The 17488-nt window shown below is 44.4% G+C and overlaps 1 protein-coding gene across 1 annotated transcript in view; it reads right to left on the minus strand.

Annotated features, from left to right (window-relative positions):
• Positions 1 to 14211: 14211 nt before the first annotated feature.
• The window catches only part of LOC135221326 (gamma-secretase subunit Aph-1-like), a 42980-nt gene continuing 39703 nt past the window's right edge, over positions 14212 to 17488 (minus strand). The window contains exon 5 of the mRNA XM_064259130.1: positions 14212 to 15683. Coding sequence (XP_064115200.1) covers positions 15489 to 15683 — 195 coding nt within the window. The 3' untranslated portion in view covers positions 14212 to 15488. The remainder of the gene's footprint in view (positions 15684 to 17488) is intronic.

A 17488-nucleotide genomic window follows, 5' to 3' on the forward strand; every position in this document is an offset into this window, starting at 1 on the left:
GTCTAGGTACATCAGACTGGCGCTTATCAGTCACCTCGCGACTGGAAGACTTATGCTTCCTCCTCTTCTTCAACATCGGTCTCTCTACTTCCTTAGAAGTCGGAAAGAACGCTTCCGGCGCCTCCCAAAAACTACACGACGGCTCTTCCACAGAAGCCGCGATCTTCTTCTTGGGAATTGCGGCTGGCGAAACTTGTCTCGTTTTCTTTAGTGGACGAGATTCGTCCTTAAACCTCCAACCTCTGCGAGGCGAATCGTTTGTGCTCGAAGAAGACGAAAGACACTTCTGCGATACTCCTTGAACACCTTTATAGCATTGCTCTTCTACCTCAGCCAAACTTACGGCAGAATCGCCTGAGGGGACGACTGCTCGGGTGTCAATTCCGCTCGTCTCCCTTCGGCTTTCGGCATGCCTCCTCCCAATGTCCGGGGAGTTTGGCAGAACGAGAGGACCGAACAGCCGCCTCCTCCACTGCACTATCACTTAACACAACACTTTTCTTACTCTTATCTAGCATCAAAGTATGTACAGATTCTCCTAATCTATCCATTGCTGCCATAAGCACGCTAAATCTTAAATCCATCTGTTCCCGTAAGTTGGCAACTGTGTCGGGTTCGGGAACAACGGTGTCAGGGTCAGGTGATATGTTAGGCGGATCTGGGTTAGACATAGAGCAAGGAAAATCCTGACTCTAATTCCTGAGAAGCTAAGGAAGAAGTCCTAGATGAAGCTTTCCTTAATTTATCTTTTTCTAGCTTTCTCATATAACTCTCTAACTCCTTCCAGCCTTTATCAGTCAAATCCTTACATTCATCACATGTTAAACTTTTGCTACAGTTCTGACCTCTGCAATTAACGCACAAAGTGTGCGGTTCTAACCTAGCTTTAAGTAACCTGGTTTTGCAACCCTTGCTGCAAACCCTAAAGTGAGATCCCGAATCTGACATTATAAATTTAAACCCTGATGAAAATCACACAATTATTGCCTATCTGGCTAAATAAAGATAAATAGCAACTGCCCGAAAGCCAAATCACAAAGAGTACGTCACCAAATCGATGAGTATCCGTCGTGAAAAAGCAAAGAAATTCCACCAAACAAAACCGGTGTTCCGGTTGCGACGGCAGAAAAATTCTGAGGTTTAGTTGTGGTAGTTCTACATTCCCTGGTAGAGGGAGGGGGTACGGGAATCACCTGACCAGTCAATTAGCGCTGCCGCGAAATTCGAAATTCTGCCGTGACATCAGAGACTACAGCTATACGTATGTAACTACCAGGTAAGTTGCAACGTAAAATATGATTATTAATGAATGAAATTGCATGAAAAAATGGTTAACAGTAAAATATAGTTTTACTCACCAAAATGTTAAAAGTTTTTCACTTGTTTATTATTTTTGTGAAGATGTCAGTTCCAATGCTTCATCAACTGAGTGGGGAAGGTTGGCAATGCTGGAAAGCCTTCGCACACAATTTCAGTGTGTTCACCACGCTGACAAAAATGAGAGTATGGCATGAGACACTGTGGCCAAGTCCATGGCAACATAGACCCAGTTTGGTAGTCTTTAGGGCACTAGGAAGCAAATATTTTTTAATAAATGCCTTTTGTTCTTGTTGTAATATTTGAACTTGACATTCATTTTTCAGTGTTTTGATGCTGTGGTGAGAGCAAAACTTATAGGCAAGACAATACCCCATGTGTCTGGCCTACTAACCCTTTTTCTTCCCTTTTCTTGCAACGGATGTTCGGCCCTAACCTATCAAAAGAATGTTCCGCAGGTTAGGAGCCACTAGAGGAAACAACTGACTGGGCTAGCTGATCCAGTTTTCACAGCGCGTGTGGATCCACCCTTCGAAAAAGTACTTTAACACATCCTGACACAGGAGATGGGCACCAGTCACGAGTCATCGGTGGTGAGAGCAACAGCTCGAAACCTCTACTATCCTTTCAAAGTATTTTCTCCAAAGTTAGAAATTAAGGTCATATTTTGAGATTAAACAGAGGTTAATGATAGTCTAGCCATGTGCAGTGTAAACATACCTCCATGACGCTTTCAAAAGTTTTACTTATAACACCAACAATTTAGAAGATTGACACCATCTCGATGTTTGCGGAGTTGCTTGTGTCAATAAACTTTCCATTCCATGTGCTAAATCCGCAAACCACTTGTACCCATAGATGCTGGGGCACTTTCTTCACAACAATCGTCAACAATGACACCAACCAGGCAGATCCAAGGAAACTACGATTATTAATTTGAAAATATTCGTTGTTGAAAAAGTAAATAGATTCCTGACTCAAATATCAACAGTTTTGCTGTGTACAGTACCTACTGTGTTGTTCACGCTCTTCTACTGTTTATCAGCGTTGCCAATAGGTATGTGTTTACCCTCCAAACTGGGTATAAATCTTACACAAAACCGGGGAAATAAGTGAAATTAGCGTATCTATTTGTAGCATACATACATACATATTAGAGCAATTTTATCGTTATTGCATTACTATGACAACTAGAACTGTAAATTGGCAACGATGACATTTTAACTGTCTGCTCGTATCTACTTGAGAACTATCTGTAATTTTTCGGGGTTAATTTGGTTGCAAAAAAGAGATAACAGACATGAATTAAGTAAACATTTTGAAGTAACAAAGTTAAGTTAAACTAAATAATGAGTAAAGTAAACAATTAAGGGAATAAAGCTTTGCACCTCATAAACCGTGTTGTCATGTGCTGCCCATAACTGTGTTTGTGAAGTGAGCGCTTAGGAATCAGGAACAGCAACGTAGTAGTTCAAGTGCAATTTGGAATGAATTAAGACCAAAACTTGTATAATTACAATCAAATAAGCACTGTGGAGTTTCAGTTGCGATGGCAGTAAGGATAAAACCACCAATTACGCTGTAAAAATAAATTTCAGTTCAAACCATGACCCCGGGAATAAAAAGTTTCATACTTTCACTGATATAGGCAACAAAATGTTGTTTTATTGCGCTGATTACAACTGAAATCTTGAGTAAGATAAATAAACGTTACATATATACTACGCTACAATTGTTCAAATGAGTGCTGGGAAGGCTGGGAAAGATGTTGGATCCTTGGCGGTTACGAACGGCACCTCAGTCAGTGGACGCCATACTGGATATAAAAACTGCCTTGAAATGACAATTTGTCGAAAATTGCATTTTTCCTAACTATACAAACCTGAGGTCCTTTAACAATAGGAAGGTAACTAGCGGCAGCTGGGACGGTCGTAAGCTTCGAACAAGGGGAGAACGGTAGTTTAACTGCTTGTCCGATCGTGCGCGCGCGCGCGCGCCCGAGAGGTGAAGAATCACTTTTGCTTTAGGCCCGCCCATGCAAAAAGTTGCAGAGTGAGGGGTGGGCATGAGGTGGGACTATATGTAAAGGACCTCAGGTTTGTATAGTTAGGAAAAATGCAATTTTCGACAAATTGTCATTTGTTCCGATACGTAATACAAACCCTCGGTCCTTTAACAATAGGAAGACTCACTTCTTGGTGGGAGGAATCTGAGTCTTTTTGGTGAACAGACTGGTGTTCGTCCAACCCTGGAGTGCCTCCCTGGTCGTAAGAGCAAGGGAGGGATCCAAACCTCTGTCCGATTGATCGGGGTGTGCACCGCAGGATCAATGGTCAGACTCTGGGCCAAGTACTAAAGAGAGAGGCAAGCGTATCTCTTCGTACCAGCAAGCAAGAACTTGTTCCTGTTTGCAAGAGACAATCATAAAATGATGGGTTTGTCTCAATTTGGCATCCAATTCCTCCCCCTTGTTGGAGGAAGTGGTGGATATTTACTCCTATCCCTACTGAAAGGGATAGGATGGTGCTCTATTGAGTAGCTCACCTGCATCTCGTCCTTACCCAGCAGGGTGATGACCGTGGTCCCTCTACCCAAAGGTAGAGGGAAGAAAAAAGATGGGAAGAGGAGCCAGTCACACTCTCATTCCTCATCCATTCTTACGGTCACACCAGGACTCGATGCTGTTCAGCCTGCGAGGGTCTGGGTTAACTACACAACGTGTTGAGCAACCACCACGGTTCCAAGGAAAAAGATCCAAGGAACTGTGGGCAATATCCTGAAGGTAGAAGGAGGTGCATGCGGTCCGGTTGGACCAGGCGCCTGCCTTCATTACCTGCGCCACGGAGAAGTTCTTGCGGAACGCGAGAGAATGAGAAGAGGGCGTCCACACTCATCCCTGGGTGTCGAGTTTCTTCAGACAGCTCCGTCGCACCTTCACCAGGCAAAGCAGCATAGCCTTCGTATCGGAGGCGGTGACGTCCATTAGGGAGGGTATTGTGAAGGACTCGAACCAATCGTCAGTTACCGAAGGGTTCTGAGTCTTCGCTACGAAAGATCGGTAACAAAGAAATCGAGCGTCACAAATCCCCATCCCTTTGTGCTTGACTTCTCAAGAGAAGTCATGCAGTTACCTAAGACGAAAAGAAAGGGAATAGTCGTATGACCTATCCCTCTTCTCGACTTTGGTTATGTACAGTACTCATACTGACAAGCTATTAAGACGAAGTAATGATTGCTCTGGAACAACCGAACTAAGTCCACAGCATAGTTCGTAACTGACTCGGACGCTCTGACAGCTGCCGACTGACTGGTTCGGAATCAGTAGAGGCAAGTTGTCCAAGCATCCGGGTAAGTCACGTGACCTTCGCCTTTAAAGAGTTATGCTGAGAGACCAAACAAATAAAATATTTGTTAGTCACCGATGCGGACGGCGCGGCGATGATTCTCTTAATGCATAAGCTCAGAAGGCGAAAGTCAATTGCCTTCAAAAGACCGAGGTCGCCTGATGGCAAGAAAATCTCATGAGTTGAATCTCAGCTTAAGGAGAAACAACACTAAGTGACGTTGAAGACGAAGGTAGGCAATGAATGCAACCTACGTCTTCCAGCTGAACTCGAGAGAAGGAATCTCAAGATTCTAAACCTGTGCTTACAAATGACTGAAAACGCTAACCAACGCCATTTCATTGCTGTCCGTTGTGCAATGAAAGCGGGGCGTTCTTCAGTAATGAAACACAGGGGAGAGCCGCTTGAAGAACTGCTTCTCATGGGCTGAACGTTTGGAAGTAGAGCTGGCAGGTGTGGGAGTAGGCGATGTCTTTCAATACATCTGCTAATCCGGAGTGAACAATGAACAATTGTAACACCTCCGAATACAAGATATTTTGAGGACAAACTCAGATTCCGCAAAAATCATTCGCATTATCGGGATACGATGCAGCAAGAGACTATTACAGAATTCTGTTACCGTGCGGTAAACAGAAAGATGAGAGTCGAATAGATATCTCTGTTTAAAATTCTCGCAATACCGAAGACGATGAATACTAGCGTTTCTCAGCATAGATGGTCATTCATGTATGCGAGAATCCCCGTTAATCAGAGACTTAAGTCCGTGATTGTTGGGCAGAGATACGGTTGTTATTCAATCAAAGCAGGTGAGAAAGACATAAACAACCGTCTATCTCAAAGCGGCAGCTGATACTGAAATGCCTCGGGCAATTCAATACGCAGTAGCTGTCGCTGACACTCGTCATCCTGATTGCCAAGTAATCCTTTACACGCAAGGAATGCGTTCGGCTAGAACCACCGAGCATAAAAATAAAAGATATGCTCGAGCAATTATATTTAAGCGAAACGAATTTCGGTAAATATAAAGCTAAAATGGTGTTGTTGTGACAACACCATAAGTATATAAAATTGAAACTGGAAACTCCTGGGAGGTTGCAGGCAACCCGGGTTGCAGTTCAATTAGAATACTTTTCGTCTAAGTCGCAATCCGTAGAATAACCGGATATGCGCCTACCTACCCCTCGGACCATTCAACTGCTTAGCAGAATCATGTCGCGAGGTTAATATACGTAGTATATTTTGTAGGATTTCTGAACAACGATCTCCATCCTAAATTCTTTCCTTCAAGAAAACAAAATAAGGATTGAGATCGACCACCTTCGTTCTCTATTAAGAGAGTGAAGGAGAAGTCTTCCTCGAAGGAAAGCTTCAATGTGAACAGAATACTAAGACGATAGTTCCAGCCAAACTGGATATTCCCGTCCGTTTCTTTGTCTCTATTCCAGGTTGGTCGCCTACTGTGAGATAGTCTTCTTTCAGCAGCAGTCTTCTTCCTAATGCTAGAAATTCCAGGAATTCGAGCATAGGCGAGGTTCCCGATTATCGTGTAACATATCGGGGATTCTCGTCTCGCTCACTTTGGACCGTGGTTCTCGCCTAAGTGTTTTTGGAGATCGTAAGAACTCTAAACACTCTGAATGCGCTAGAAATTCCGTAGAATTCTAAGCAGTCTGCGAAACCCCCACCGAATTCGTCAAACGATATCGGCTGGTGGGTCCTCTCGATTCCCGTAGAAATCGAGAATGGGGCAGGATCCCTCCTCAACGACCGCCGGGGCTTACGTCAGGTAGGACCCGAAGGTCCCCCCTGGTAGCGCAGTCCCCACGTGGGATCCTACAGAGAAATCTCTGTAGGATCCTTCCCCTTTCCCTCGTAGCCGTAAGGAGAGAGGGAATGGGGGAGGAATTGGATACTCGCTCGCCTTCCCAGATGGAACTAGCAGTTTGGAGAAGAGTAGGAGCAGCCATCGCCTTGCGGCGATGGCCTCTCAGAGTCTGGGAAAACGTATCGTCAGGAGAAAACGTTTTTTCCCGAGGAGGGTTACGAACTCTACTGTAAGGTAAGGGTCTGCCGCCACTGTGAACGTCGTCTGGGTGGGGCGGGCCTGATCGACACCTGACAGGAGAGAGCCGATACCGTCCTCCGACTCATTCCAGTCCTCGTCGAGGTCGAAACCTCTCAGGAGGACCGAGGAGTATTTAAATACGGTGTCCGAAGACGCTAGAAACGCCGCTGTCGCAGTAGAGGAGGTGGAAGTAGCTTGATCGACCGGCCAGAACTGAGAGAGCCTTCTTGTCCGGAGACCCGAGAGACTCTGGTTTCAAGACAGAATCGGTAAGCTCCGATCGCGGCATACCCACCGTCGGTTTGGGTTCCCTCTCGGGCCCCAAAACGACTCGAGCATAGACATGGGCTCTGCTGGGTTGGGAGCGGCGATCCTTCCCCCCGGTCGTTGTGCTGACGAATCAGTGCAATAACCTGGGTAAAGTTACTCTGAATCTCGGAAGTTACAGCGTCTTGAGGAGTAGGACCGTCCAGTCCCTCCAACAAGAGCAGCTCCAGGACCCTCCTCCTTCAGAAGAAGGACCAGCAACAGATCCCTGACGGTTGCCTCCATCACTTGCGCGTACGTCCTGGTTGGTCCTAAGACCAACCTGGCACGTGCGGCGTCGTGACGGGATCGTGAGCGGCGCAACTCTCACGATCACTCCTATATACCTAGCTCTTCCTGGCGTATGCCGAAGGAAGTTGAAGGTATCGGAGAGACAGAACTGACGCTACCCCCCCTCCCCCCTCTCCTCCCCCTGACGGTCGCCTCCAATCACTTGCGCGTACGTCCTGGTTGGTCCTAAGACCATACGTGGCACGTGGCGGCGTCGTGACGGGATCGTGAGCGGCGCACCTCTCACGATCACTCTAGCTACCTCGCTCTCCCGGTGTAGCCCGAGGAAGTTGAAGGTAGTGGAGAGACAGAGCTGACGCTCCCCCCCACCCCCCCGCTCGCTGGCAGGACCAGCGTACGTGGGGGGCTGCAGCCGATCACCAACACGCGGTGGGGATCGATCTGCAGGCCTGGCCGTGCCGCTCACCTGTGGCGAGCGGCTCGACTGAGCACGTCGCCCCCCCGGTCCCCGTGGCGTCAGACGAGCTGCTGCTGGTCACCGTATCCGCCCGGTCCCTGTGGGAGCGGCGGTCAGGTGACCTGCAGAGCTCGCTTTCGCCGTGAGAGACCGGTGAGCGTCCTCGCGGCACGTCAAACCGCTGGTACCAAGCCGAGGCTGGTACCGTCGGTCGAGGGGACCTGGGGGACCTCTTCCCAGCCTCAAACCCGTGGCCGGTCAGAGACCGTCACGTCCACCCGAGGTACCGGCTGGTCGCTGCGAGAGCGGCCGCTGGCCTGGCCCGAGAGTCACCCTGAGCTGGCTCTCCGACAGTCTTCTGCTCCGTGCCTCGTCATGACGCTGAGCGAACTCAGGCGTCTTAACTTTGGCTGCACGGTCACCCGAGGAGATCGTACACTCGGAACTTCTCGCGGACGAGAAACCGAGCCGGTACCTGGCTTAGCAGCAGAGCTGCCAAGACCAGGCGAGGGTGTACCAGCGGTAGCCAGCACACCCTTGGTCCCCGTCTTCTTCTTCTTCTCAGAAGGGGAGACGGGCCCCGTTCCCGAACCGAAGGAACAGGAGGACCAGCAGAAGAACCCCCCCGTCGACACCGGAATGTGACGAGCCCTTCGAAGTTCCCGAAGGAGTCTTCTTAGGGGGAATAACAAAACCCGGTTACCAGCTGGTCGCTGCGAGAGCGGCCGCTGGCCTGGCGAGAGTCACCTGAGCGGTTCTCGCCAGCCTTCTGCTCCGTGCCGTGGTCTTGGCCGCCGAGCGAACTCTGGCGCCGAAACTTTGGCTGCACGGTCTCCCGAGGGAGAGCGTACACTCGGGATCTCCCGCGAACGAGAGACCCGAGCCGGAACCTGGCGTAGCGGCATCGCCGCTAGCACCAGGCGAGGAAGTACCAGAGCTAACCGATACTCCTCTGGTCCCCGTCTATCTCTTCCTTACGGAAGGGGAGACGGGCCCCGCGTCCCGAAGGAGCAGGAGGACCAGCAGAAGGACCCCCCAACCGTCCCACCGAGGTGGGACGGGCCCTTAGAAGTTCCCGAAGGAGACTTCTTAGGGGGGGAGGCAGCCTTCTTCTTCTTCGGCTTATGGGCCTTAGAAGTCGAGGGGAAGAGGCAGCAACAGACGAAGATGACACCTTCCTCTTCTTCGTCAGCTCACGCAGGACAGTCGTCAGGTCCTCTATCCAGGCCGGAGTCGGGCCTATTGCCGAAGCAACACGGCCCGACTGCAACCTGTCCGGAAGGACCTGGGAGGCTGGGAAGACACACCATGGGCAGGACGAAGCATGGACAGGTCGCAGGAACCAGGAGCGACAGGAACAGCAACCAGCTCCAGGAGCGGCAAAGGAACAGCAGCAGCGGTAAACACAGAAGGGACAGCCAAGCCAGTAGCGGGAACCACATCAGCGACAGGTACGGCAGGCCCAGCCATCGCCTCGTAGAATCATCGGCAGCCAGCGTGGTACTGGCGGCCGGTCCAGGGCGAGCTGCTGGAAACAGCGGAAGTCTGGGGCAGGCAACACGAAGAAGACACGGCGGCGGCGGCATACCCCTCCCTCGGCTACGGCGGCGACCGGCCCTAGAAGCGGCAGACGGCGTACACCGACACAGCATGGGGAGTGTAGACCAGCGGGGGGAAGCAGCATAAGCGGCCGTGGAAGGTTGTAGTGGAGACCACCGCCAGGTCACCGCCCCAGACCTCGCTTAGACTCTGCAGCAGATCGTGGATGCTAGGCACGCCCTGCAGCCGCAGTGGTCCATACCTGTCCAAGGTCGTCTCCCACGGCTGTAGCACCTGCGGTAGCACAGACAGATTAGTAAGAGGGGTTCCCTCACGCACGGGGGGGGGGAGACATGCCCCCACCCCGAACGGAAGGAAGACCCCAAAAACAAAATACGAGGAAGCTGAGCGGGGGGGCAGGAAAGAAGACGAAGAATCGGATACCAAGGGAGTCGCGGGAGAGCTTTCCGACGACTTCCTGGCAGACCTTCGCTTCCCCTACCCCCGCACAGCAGTGAAAAGTAATATGAAAATGAAACAGAATACTGCACTTGCGATTCACTTCATAGAACTTAAAGAGGGAAAAATCAATTCCCGGTAAGAGCGGAAACTTGATCCATAAATTAAATTTGATGCAATTAATAAATGAAAATGAAAAGAAAACTGCATTGCGAATCCACTTTCATTGCATTCTATTCATACAAAATAAGAGGCTCTTGCCGAGCGCAATCAAGCTCTCGGCAACGAACGCACAGGGCAAAAATATAATGAAAAAAGAGTACTTACATCTTTCAATTACACACTTTCGCCCAAAATACATGACTCGGGCGCGAGTGCGCCCGCCCTCGGCATCGAGACATATTCAGGGTTCAATTCATGAAAAGAGCGGAAATCGCCGTCTCTACGGCGATAGCTCCATGTTGATTCATAATTAAGTATGAAATGAAACAGTGTACTTACAGTTTCATTTTCAAGTCAAACCAAACATTAGTAGAAAACACAATATAAACAAAGCATACGACGATGAAGCGGGCAGAGAGCGATGACGAACACGTCTTTCACACCCGCGCGGCCGAAAGCAAAAGTGATTCTTCACCTCTCGGGCGCGCGGGCGCGCGCACGATCGGACAAGCAGTTAACTACCGTTCTCCTTCCCCTTGTTCGAAGCTTACGACCGTCCCAGCTGCCGCTAGTTACCTTCCTATTGTTAAAGGACCGAGGGTTTGTATTACGTATCGGACAAAAATATTTTACGAAGACCTCACATGCCTATTTTAGTTTGTATGACGCTTTCATATAGGCTATCACTTATTGATGTTTGATGAAAATCTTCAATCTTTTTGAATAAATGGTATGCTTAAAGATGTAATTGTATTCTTGTTTCACCAATTAAATATCGAGTGAATAAGGCTGATCCACATGATGACGATGGGATCCACTGCAGTGTTTCCCTTTAGGTACTGGTGGTAACCTGGCCTTGGAGCTAGCACTGGCTTCATAATTGATGAGGTCTCACACTTGCCCCCATGTAGGCTATTGAATTGCTAATGGAACAATGGAATGGATCACCACATTCTATTACTGTCAATACTGTTGTAGCTAAGGATTCACCCACTGTCATCCCACTAAGTTGCTTGATAAATATCGGCAAGATCTATAACCGGAAAATGCTTATGATCATCAATGACACCATCGTTTGAAAAGGGAACATCATCCAAAATAGGTTTTCCTTTACCATAAAAGCCACATAGAGATAGCTACTTAGGCTATTTACTGTTTGTTTTTTTCACACGATTCAAGCCACATCGAACACTTCCATTATGTAGAAATAGTTGATTGGAGAATGGTAATTTCATTCGTGGGAGAATAGTCGAATTGACTAGTTCGTTTGTTTCTTACTTTTTGTCCCCATTTTTGGTGTTCGTTTATGGACGGAAAGTAAACTGAATGATTGCCGTTTGTTAATATTAAATGTAAATTCTTAACTTTCCCCTTTTTGTATTCTAATTGAATTAATTAATTTAATGTTAAATGTATTCCTTATAAGGAAACAATTTTGCTTTCCCGTCTTTATATTTCAACGTTGTTCGAGAGTTTCGGACAAAGTGAAAGGAAACGGAGTTGTTGAATTTTTGGTCCAAGGAGTCGAGAGTCTTGTGGTACCTGTCGGACAGAAGAACGGGTGTTCTTTTTCTGCCGTAAAGAGTGAATTGAGGATTTAAAATTCGAAGTTAAGAATTAATTGTTCTTGAAGATGGTGCAGGTAAGTTGAAATATAAAGACTTGCCTTATAATTGATTTGAGTTGGATAATTCTAACAATTAAAACTACATAGTCTAAACACATTAGAGAGGTACTGGTATGTTCCGGTGATCAACAATAGCTAGAACCGATAGTAGCGAACAACTTCCAGAATTAAACTCGATTAGGCTATTCGACTTCCGACCTGAAACATTGATTGGCCGGCCAGCGATTCCTCGCGCCAAGTCCCTCTAGTAGAAATTCTTTATACCGGCGCTCCGGACATATGAGTTCAGTTGGCTGGCTCCCCAACATGGCGTTTACATTTCTCGGTGACAGAAGTTTCGAGAGATCTAGGGTAATTGTCCGCGGCGGCCTTGACTACGGCTGTTGCTGGTTTTCTATGCAGTTTTACCTGCTGAACAAGAATTTTAAGCAATATTTATTCGGACGACTGTAATTAACCTCCCAGGGGCCAGTACTAAACACGGCGAAATACATTGGGCGCCCCAATCCCTAGTGGATGTCGTATCCGCGGTTATGTTCCTTGCAGGCCATGCGGACTGCTTCTGTAGAAATACCAAAGTTTCTCATTACGTTTCTCCAGTAACATGGTGCGTAGTCGCTCACGTTAGACGAAAATCCCTTGGCATAAAGTAACTTTCGACCATAATAATTGAGGCGGCGTATAACACTGTTCTGTAAGCGACATATTATCTCGGATGTTTGAGGAAGGGATTCCTTTTCTAACCCGAATTTCTTTGGAAATAGCATACATATAACCTGTTTCTGGAGTGACGGGATCACCTCACCATATTGCAATAGTTTCCTTATTCTAATAGCTTTTCTACTTGGCGACCATGAATTTCTTAAGAAGAGGTTTTCTTATCAGTAGCTAAAAGAGTCGCCTTTTCATTATGTCTATTATACTTGTAACATACAAAAATATCTATTATTTTTCATTTTACAGTACCATATTAATTTATTCCAGCCTGCATGGAATTAATCATATTATTTTCATTCTTGACGCTGCAGCCAAAATTACTTTTCACATTTAGGCTCATTTTTTAAAAATAAAATGGTTTAAATAGTGTACTATACTCCTTAAATTATGGACATTTTGTTAGATGTTCGTGCATGTAATATATTCACTCCACATCAAAGGAACGAACGGATATAAGATTTAGGTCAAGTGCTGATACCTATGAGGTCATTCAAAGCTGAAAGGAAAATTAAGAGTAAATTAGGTTTGAAAGGAGGAAAACCTCACAGTTGCACTCGGAAACAATTGTTAGTAGAGGGTGGAAAGTAAGATGGAAGAAAGAGAATATGTAGGGAGGTATGATAAAATAAAGAAAAGGGTTGCAGCTAGGGGCCAAAAGGATGCTGCAAAGCCTCTGAAGTAATGCCTACAGTATGTCACATAAATGCACTGACAGCACTACCCACACCCCTGGGTCCATTTCCAATGTATTTCACTTAATTGTGTGCATCAACCCTTGTTCACAAAATCTTAGCCCCCCCCCCCCCCCCCCCCCCCTTGCTACGACTGACTTGACAATTATTTTTTGCAAGGAAGACAAGTTTGCATTTGAATTAATCCAAATCTTAGTGCTATAATCTAATTTAATTTGATTTGTCCCAAACCCATGGAATTAAGAGGAGCTTGCTGATTGTTAACTAGAATCGAGGTAATTAGACTGGAAGCTTGTTAGCAAAGTCAACTAAGTAAACTAGCATAAATAGCAGTGTTTTATTCCACCTGTATTTCCTTCTGCTTGCATATTCCCCTTTCAACTTGTATCCACTTCATGAACACTAAACCAAAAATAAGTTGTTTGTTGTATCACCATTTGTTTTCTTGTTACTAAGGAAGGCTAATACATATACAATACATCATATTAGCAAATTTATTATGTAATGGTAAATACTAAATACAATACTTAACTTTACAGTTTTCCTCATGACAAGTATAAAATGTAAAGCAATATGAATTTCCTATTTGTTATCTATAAAATCCCATACAGAGAATCTGTGCATACTAACACTCACAACAGCATCAGGAATGGGCTCCATACAAAATGACAAACTGTACCTAAATCATAAACTACATACCACAAACATTCACTCCCATCAAGGTCTGTAATTTGAAAATACTCAGATCATTTATGTACAGTGCTATATCAAATGAGCAAACTGCTTTATATATACAAAGTACCATTAATGAAGACATAAACCAAAATAAGTTATTTACATGTTTGATTACATGTTAAGGACGTCCCTTGACTACCATAAAAAACATTCTGCATGAAGAACACGAAACTGATATCCTAAATCAAATGGCCTTCAAAATGTAGATATTACAACTTAAAGTTTACCTAATATTGGCTAGGTACCATATCAAATTCACTGCAGGAGTTAAGTATAGAGTTATGTGATACATAGGCTTTTAAAGTTCATGAACTCAAAATCACAATAAAGATAGCAGCTCTTTATGACCATTCAGCTTATCAACATCTAAAGCTTTGTCACAAACTGATAATCATTTTTGGCTGAACTTATATAATTAAAAAAACAGCATTATGCATTTATCCAGTCTGTATAATTACAGCTGGTAATATTTAAGTATGCTTATAAAGGCAAATTTAAGGAAAAAATTCATATTTTAAATAATACACAGCACAAATTCAATTTTCTTTTCCTGAATGAAAATGACAAAATCTTCTTGAATAAATCCTGAGAACTGAATTGTCTTGTCATAAAAATCTTAAAAAATTAGTTTCAAATATCAAAACACACCAAATAAACATATGTATAGTCAACTGCCTCCTTGTATATACGCAGCCAGAAAAATATTTATATTAAGATGTGGGATGCAGTTTTAGTTGTTACACCTAAAGATGACTTAATATTGGACCAATACAAAAGGTTGTTCACAAAAACTATTATGTTAATGTACTCTGAGAACATAAAAATTACCAAATCATGATAAAAAGGAAAGGTAATACACAGGCAACAAGGAAAAGACTTTGTTCTGTTCAAAGAAGAAAAACATCTACGGAACAGGTTATTTTATCAGCACACAAAAATGTAATAGCGACACATAAGCTTCCTTTACTATCACAAATGAGAGAGCTCAGACTACAGTTAAAGGAACAAATCTATCAATATTTCATACTTCCTTATAGCAAAGAAAAAAAGGTTACCACAATAATACAGCATCCCATATTACTGTCTCCTTCCTGAAATTATAGTAACTACATTATGAGGAACTAGATCCTGACTCCAGAAGTTATGCTCAACAAGAATAAGCGGACGGAAAACGAGAAATATAAGAGGCAAACCACATGGGAGCATCTGGGTAGTCCTGGAATGTGCTTCTACACAAATGACCTAAACAACAAACAAAAGGTACACAAAAGGATGAAAATGGAGTGCATTCACACATTATCGAAACTTTGTTACTTGCAATGAGCTTATCATAATTATAGCATGCTAGCAATTCATTAAAACATCATTCAATTACCTTGGAAAGTAAAACAAGAACAGTATTCAATACACAGGAACATATATGGTATAATAAGACAAGGAACACAAAAAATGAATACGTACATAAAGCACAACAAAAAATGCAATACTAACATAATATTTCCTAACAATAAAGACTCATTGCTATTACAAAAGACATTAATTACAATGTAAAAAAATACATATAATTATTTAATCCTATAGAAGTTTTTCATAATTAAATAAGAACAATAGGCTATAAGGAAAACCAATACTCTGCAGTTTGTTTACTCACACATAAATTCTATTAAAAAGTACTGCTAAAATTCAAATGCTTGGTTCTGTGCACCAAATCCTGTATATTAATATAATAAAGACTTAGCATCTCTAGTAAAAAGATCAAAACAACATAATTATGGCAATACAAAAAGACCTAAGAACTATGTTACACAAAATTCTACATTGCCCCAGCATCTGTCAAGGTCCCTCTGGAGTCAGTAGCATCAACCTGTAAGACTCTTGAATGACCCTTGATTGCAATCATCACAGTCCTATGTGACCCACCAGCAACAATGAAAGCCAGAACACCAGAGAGTACTGTTAAGATCCATACCGTTGGAATGGTCACGGAGTACATAGGGTTCATAAGTGTCTGAAATTTCAATATAATTTATTAATATTCTTCCATGACAACCTAGCAGAGATGTACAAAAAAAATTGTGTACAGTATCCAAGATCATTACATTACAACTATTACTATAAAGTACATAGTTAAAACCAAAACACCATGTCATCTCGGACTTTCAGAGTGAGCCCCCAACATTAGTTCTTAAATAAAAGAGCATAACCTAAGACTAAGTTAAAAGAAAAATGGAAAGTTAGATACAAATTCATAATATATATAATGCAAATCCAAAAACCTACATGCCTATATATTTTGCAAAATCTTATCAAAAACTATACAAATTTTTCATGTGGTTTTTGTAGTAAAAATACCAATTTGTAACTAATTTGTATTTTTCATAACTAACCAAACCTGAGGTCTTAAACATTAGGATTTACTAGCGCCAAGCTGGAAACCGGTAGAATTAAAAATTACCACTTGTGAGATCCAGGACATAATGGCATCTATACCAGGTCACGGGGCATGTATACCCAGAATGCCCACGGCTACCTGTGACCCATCAGTTTTATATTTCTAACCCAGTTTAGAACTGCTAGAGGGGTGGTTCGAGGTGGGCCTTTAACTGTTAAGACCTCAGGTTTGTTAGTTATGAAAAAATACAAATTAGTTACAAATTTGGTATTTGTTTCATACACGAAACAAACCTTCGTCTTAACATTAGGATAGACTTACTATTGGAGGGAGGTAAGTCTCTACAACTGACTGGAAGTTTGCCACCTTATCCATTTCCGAATATATAGGGAAATTCTAGAGAATGGACAATGAACCTAGGACCAAAGATATAAGCGGATCTATTGGTTTTTCCCTCCCACTGGGTGTAGATACCATTCTACTGTTTACTCTTGTCCCTTGCGACTGGATCCACCTTCACCCCTCTTTCCTTATTATCCAGAGGGGTGTGTGCTAACTGAAAAAGTATATCATCATCTAAGATAGCTTCACCAGTATGGCTGACCATCTCACCTGCCATCTAGTCCGTTCCAGCACATGACGGTAACTCTCCTTCATATTGCCCGTAGTTAAAGGAGTAGGAAAGAAAGTAGTAAAGAAAAAGACCAGTCATCCCATTCATTTCTACTTTCATACCTTCATCTTAGACTAGACGCAAACTGACCCGCCAGGGGCACTGGATGAACTATATCACTTGTTGGGCCGCCACCACTGGACCCAAGGAAAAGGTGTCCAAGATCTATGGGCAACATCTTTCAAATAAAATGAGGTGAAAGTTGTTTGGCGCTTCCACACGCCAGCTTTCAGAATTTTATTCCACAGACATGTTCTTCTTAAATGCCAGGGAAGCACTCACACCCCTGATGTCATGAGCTCTAGCTCCCACCTGGCTATCTGACCCTCTGTCTTCTGCAGTATAAGCATTTCTGATTGTCTCCCTTAGCCAAAATGATAATGTATTCTTGGGACACTTCCTTCTTGTTCCGTCCTGTACTTACGAACAACCTCTGGCACCCCGGCCTGAGGGTGCCTTGTTCTCTTTAAGTCTCCCTTAGTGCCCTGACGGGGCACAGGAGCATTTCAGCTTTGTCGTTGTCTACAAAGTCTGCCAAGGAAGGTATGGTAAAGGAGTCGAATCTGCCGTCTACTATGTTGATTTGGGTCTTTGCCACGAATTCTGGGACAAACTCACACCATTGATCTCCAACCTCTCGAGTGCTTTATGAGATTATGAGAGGCCATGTAGCTCCCCCACCCTTTTGGTTTGAAGCCAGGGCCAATAAGAAGACTGTCTTCAGGTCAGGCTCCTATCCGTGGACTGC

Source organism: Macrobrachium nipponense, chromosome 2 (genome assembly GCF_015104395.2).
Source record: "Macrobrachium nipponense isolate FS-2020 chromosome 2, ASM1510439v2, whole genome shotgun sequence".
Lineage (NCBI taxonomy): Eukaryota > Metazoa > Arthropoda > Malacostraca > Decapoda > Palaemonidae > Macrobrachium > Macrobrachium nipponense.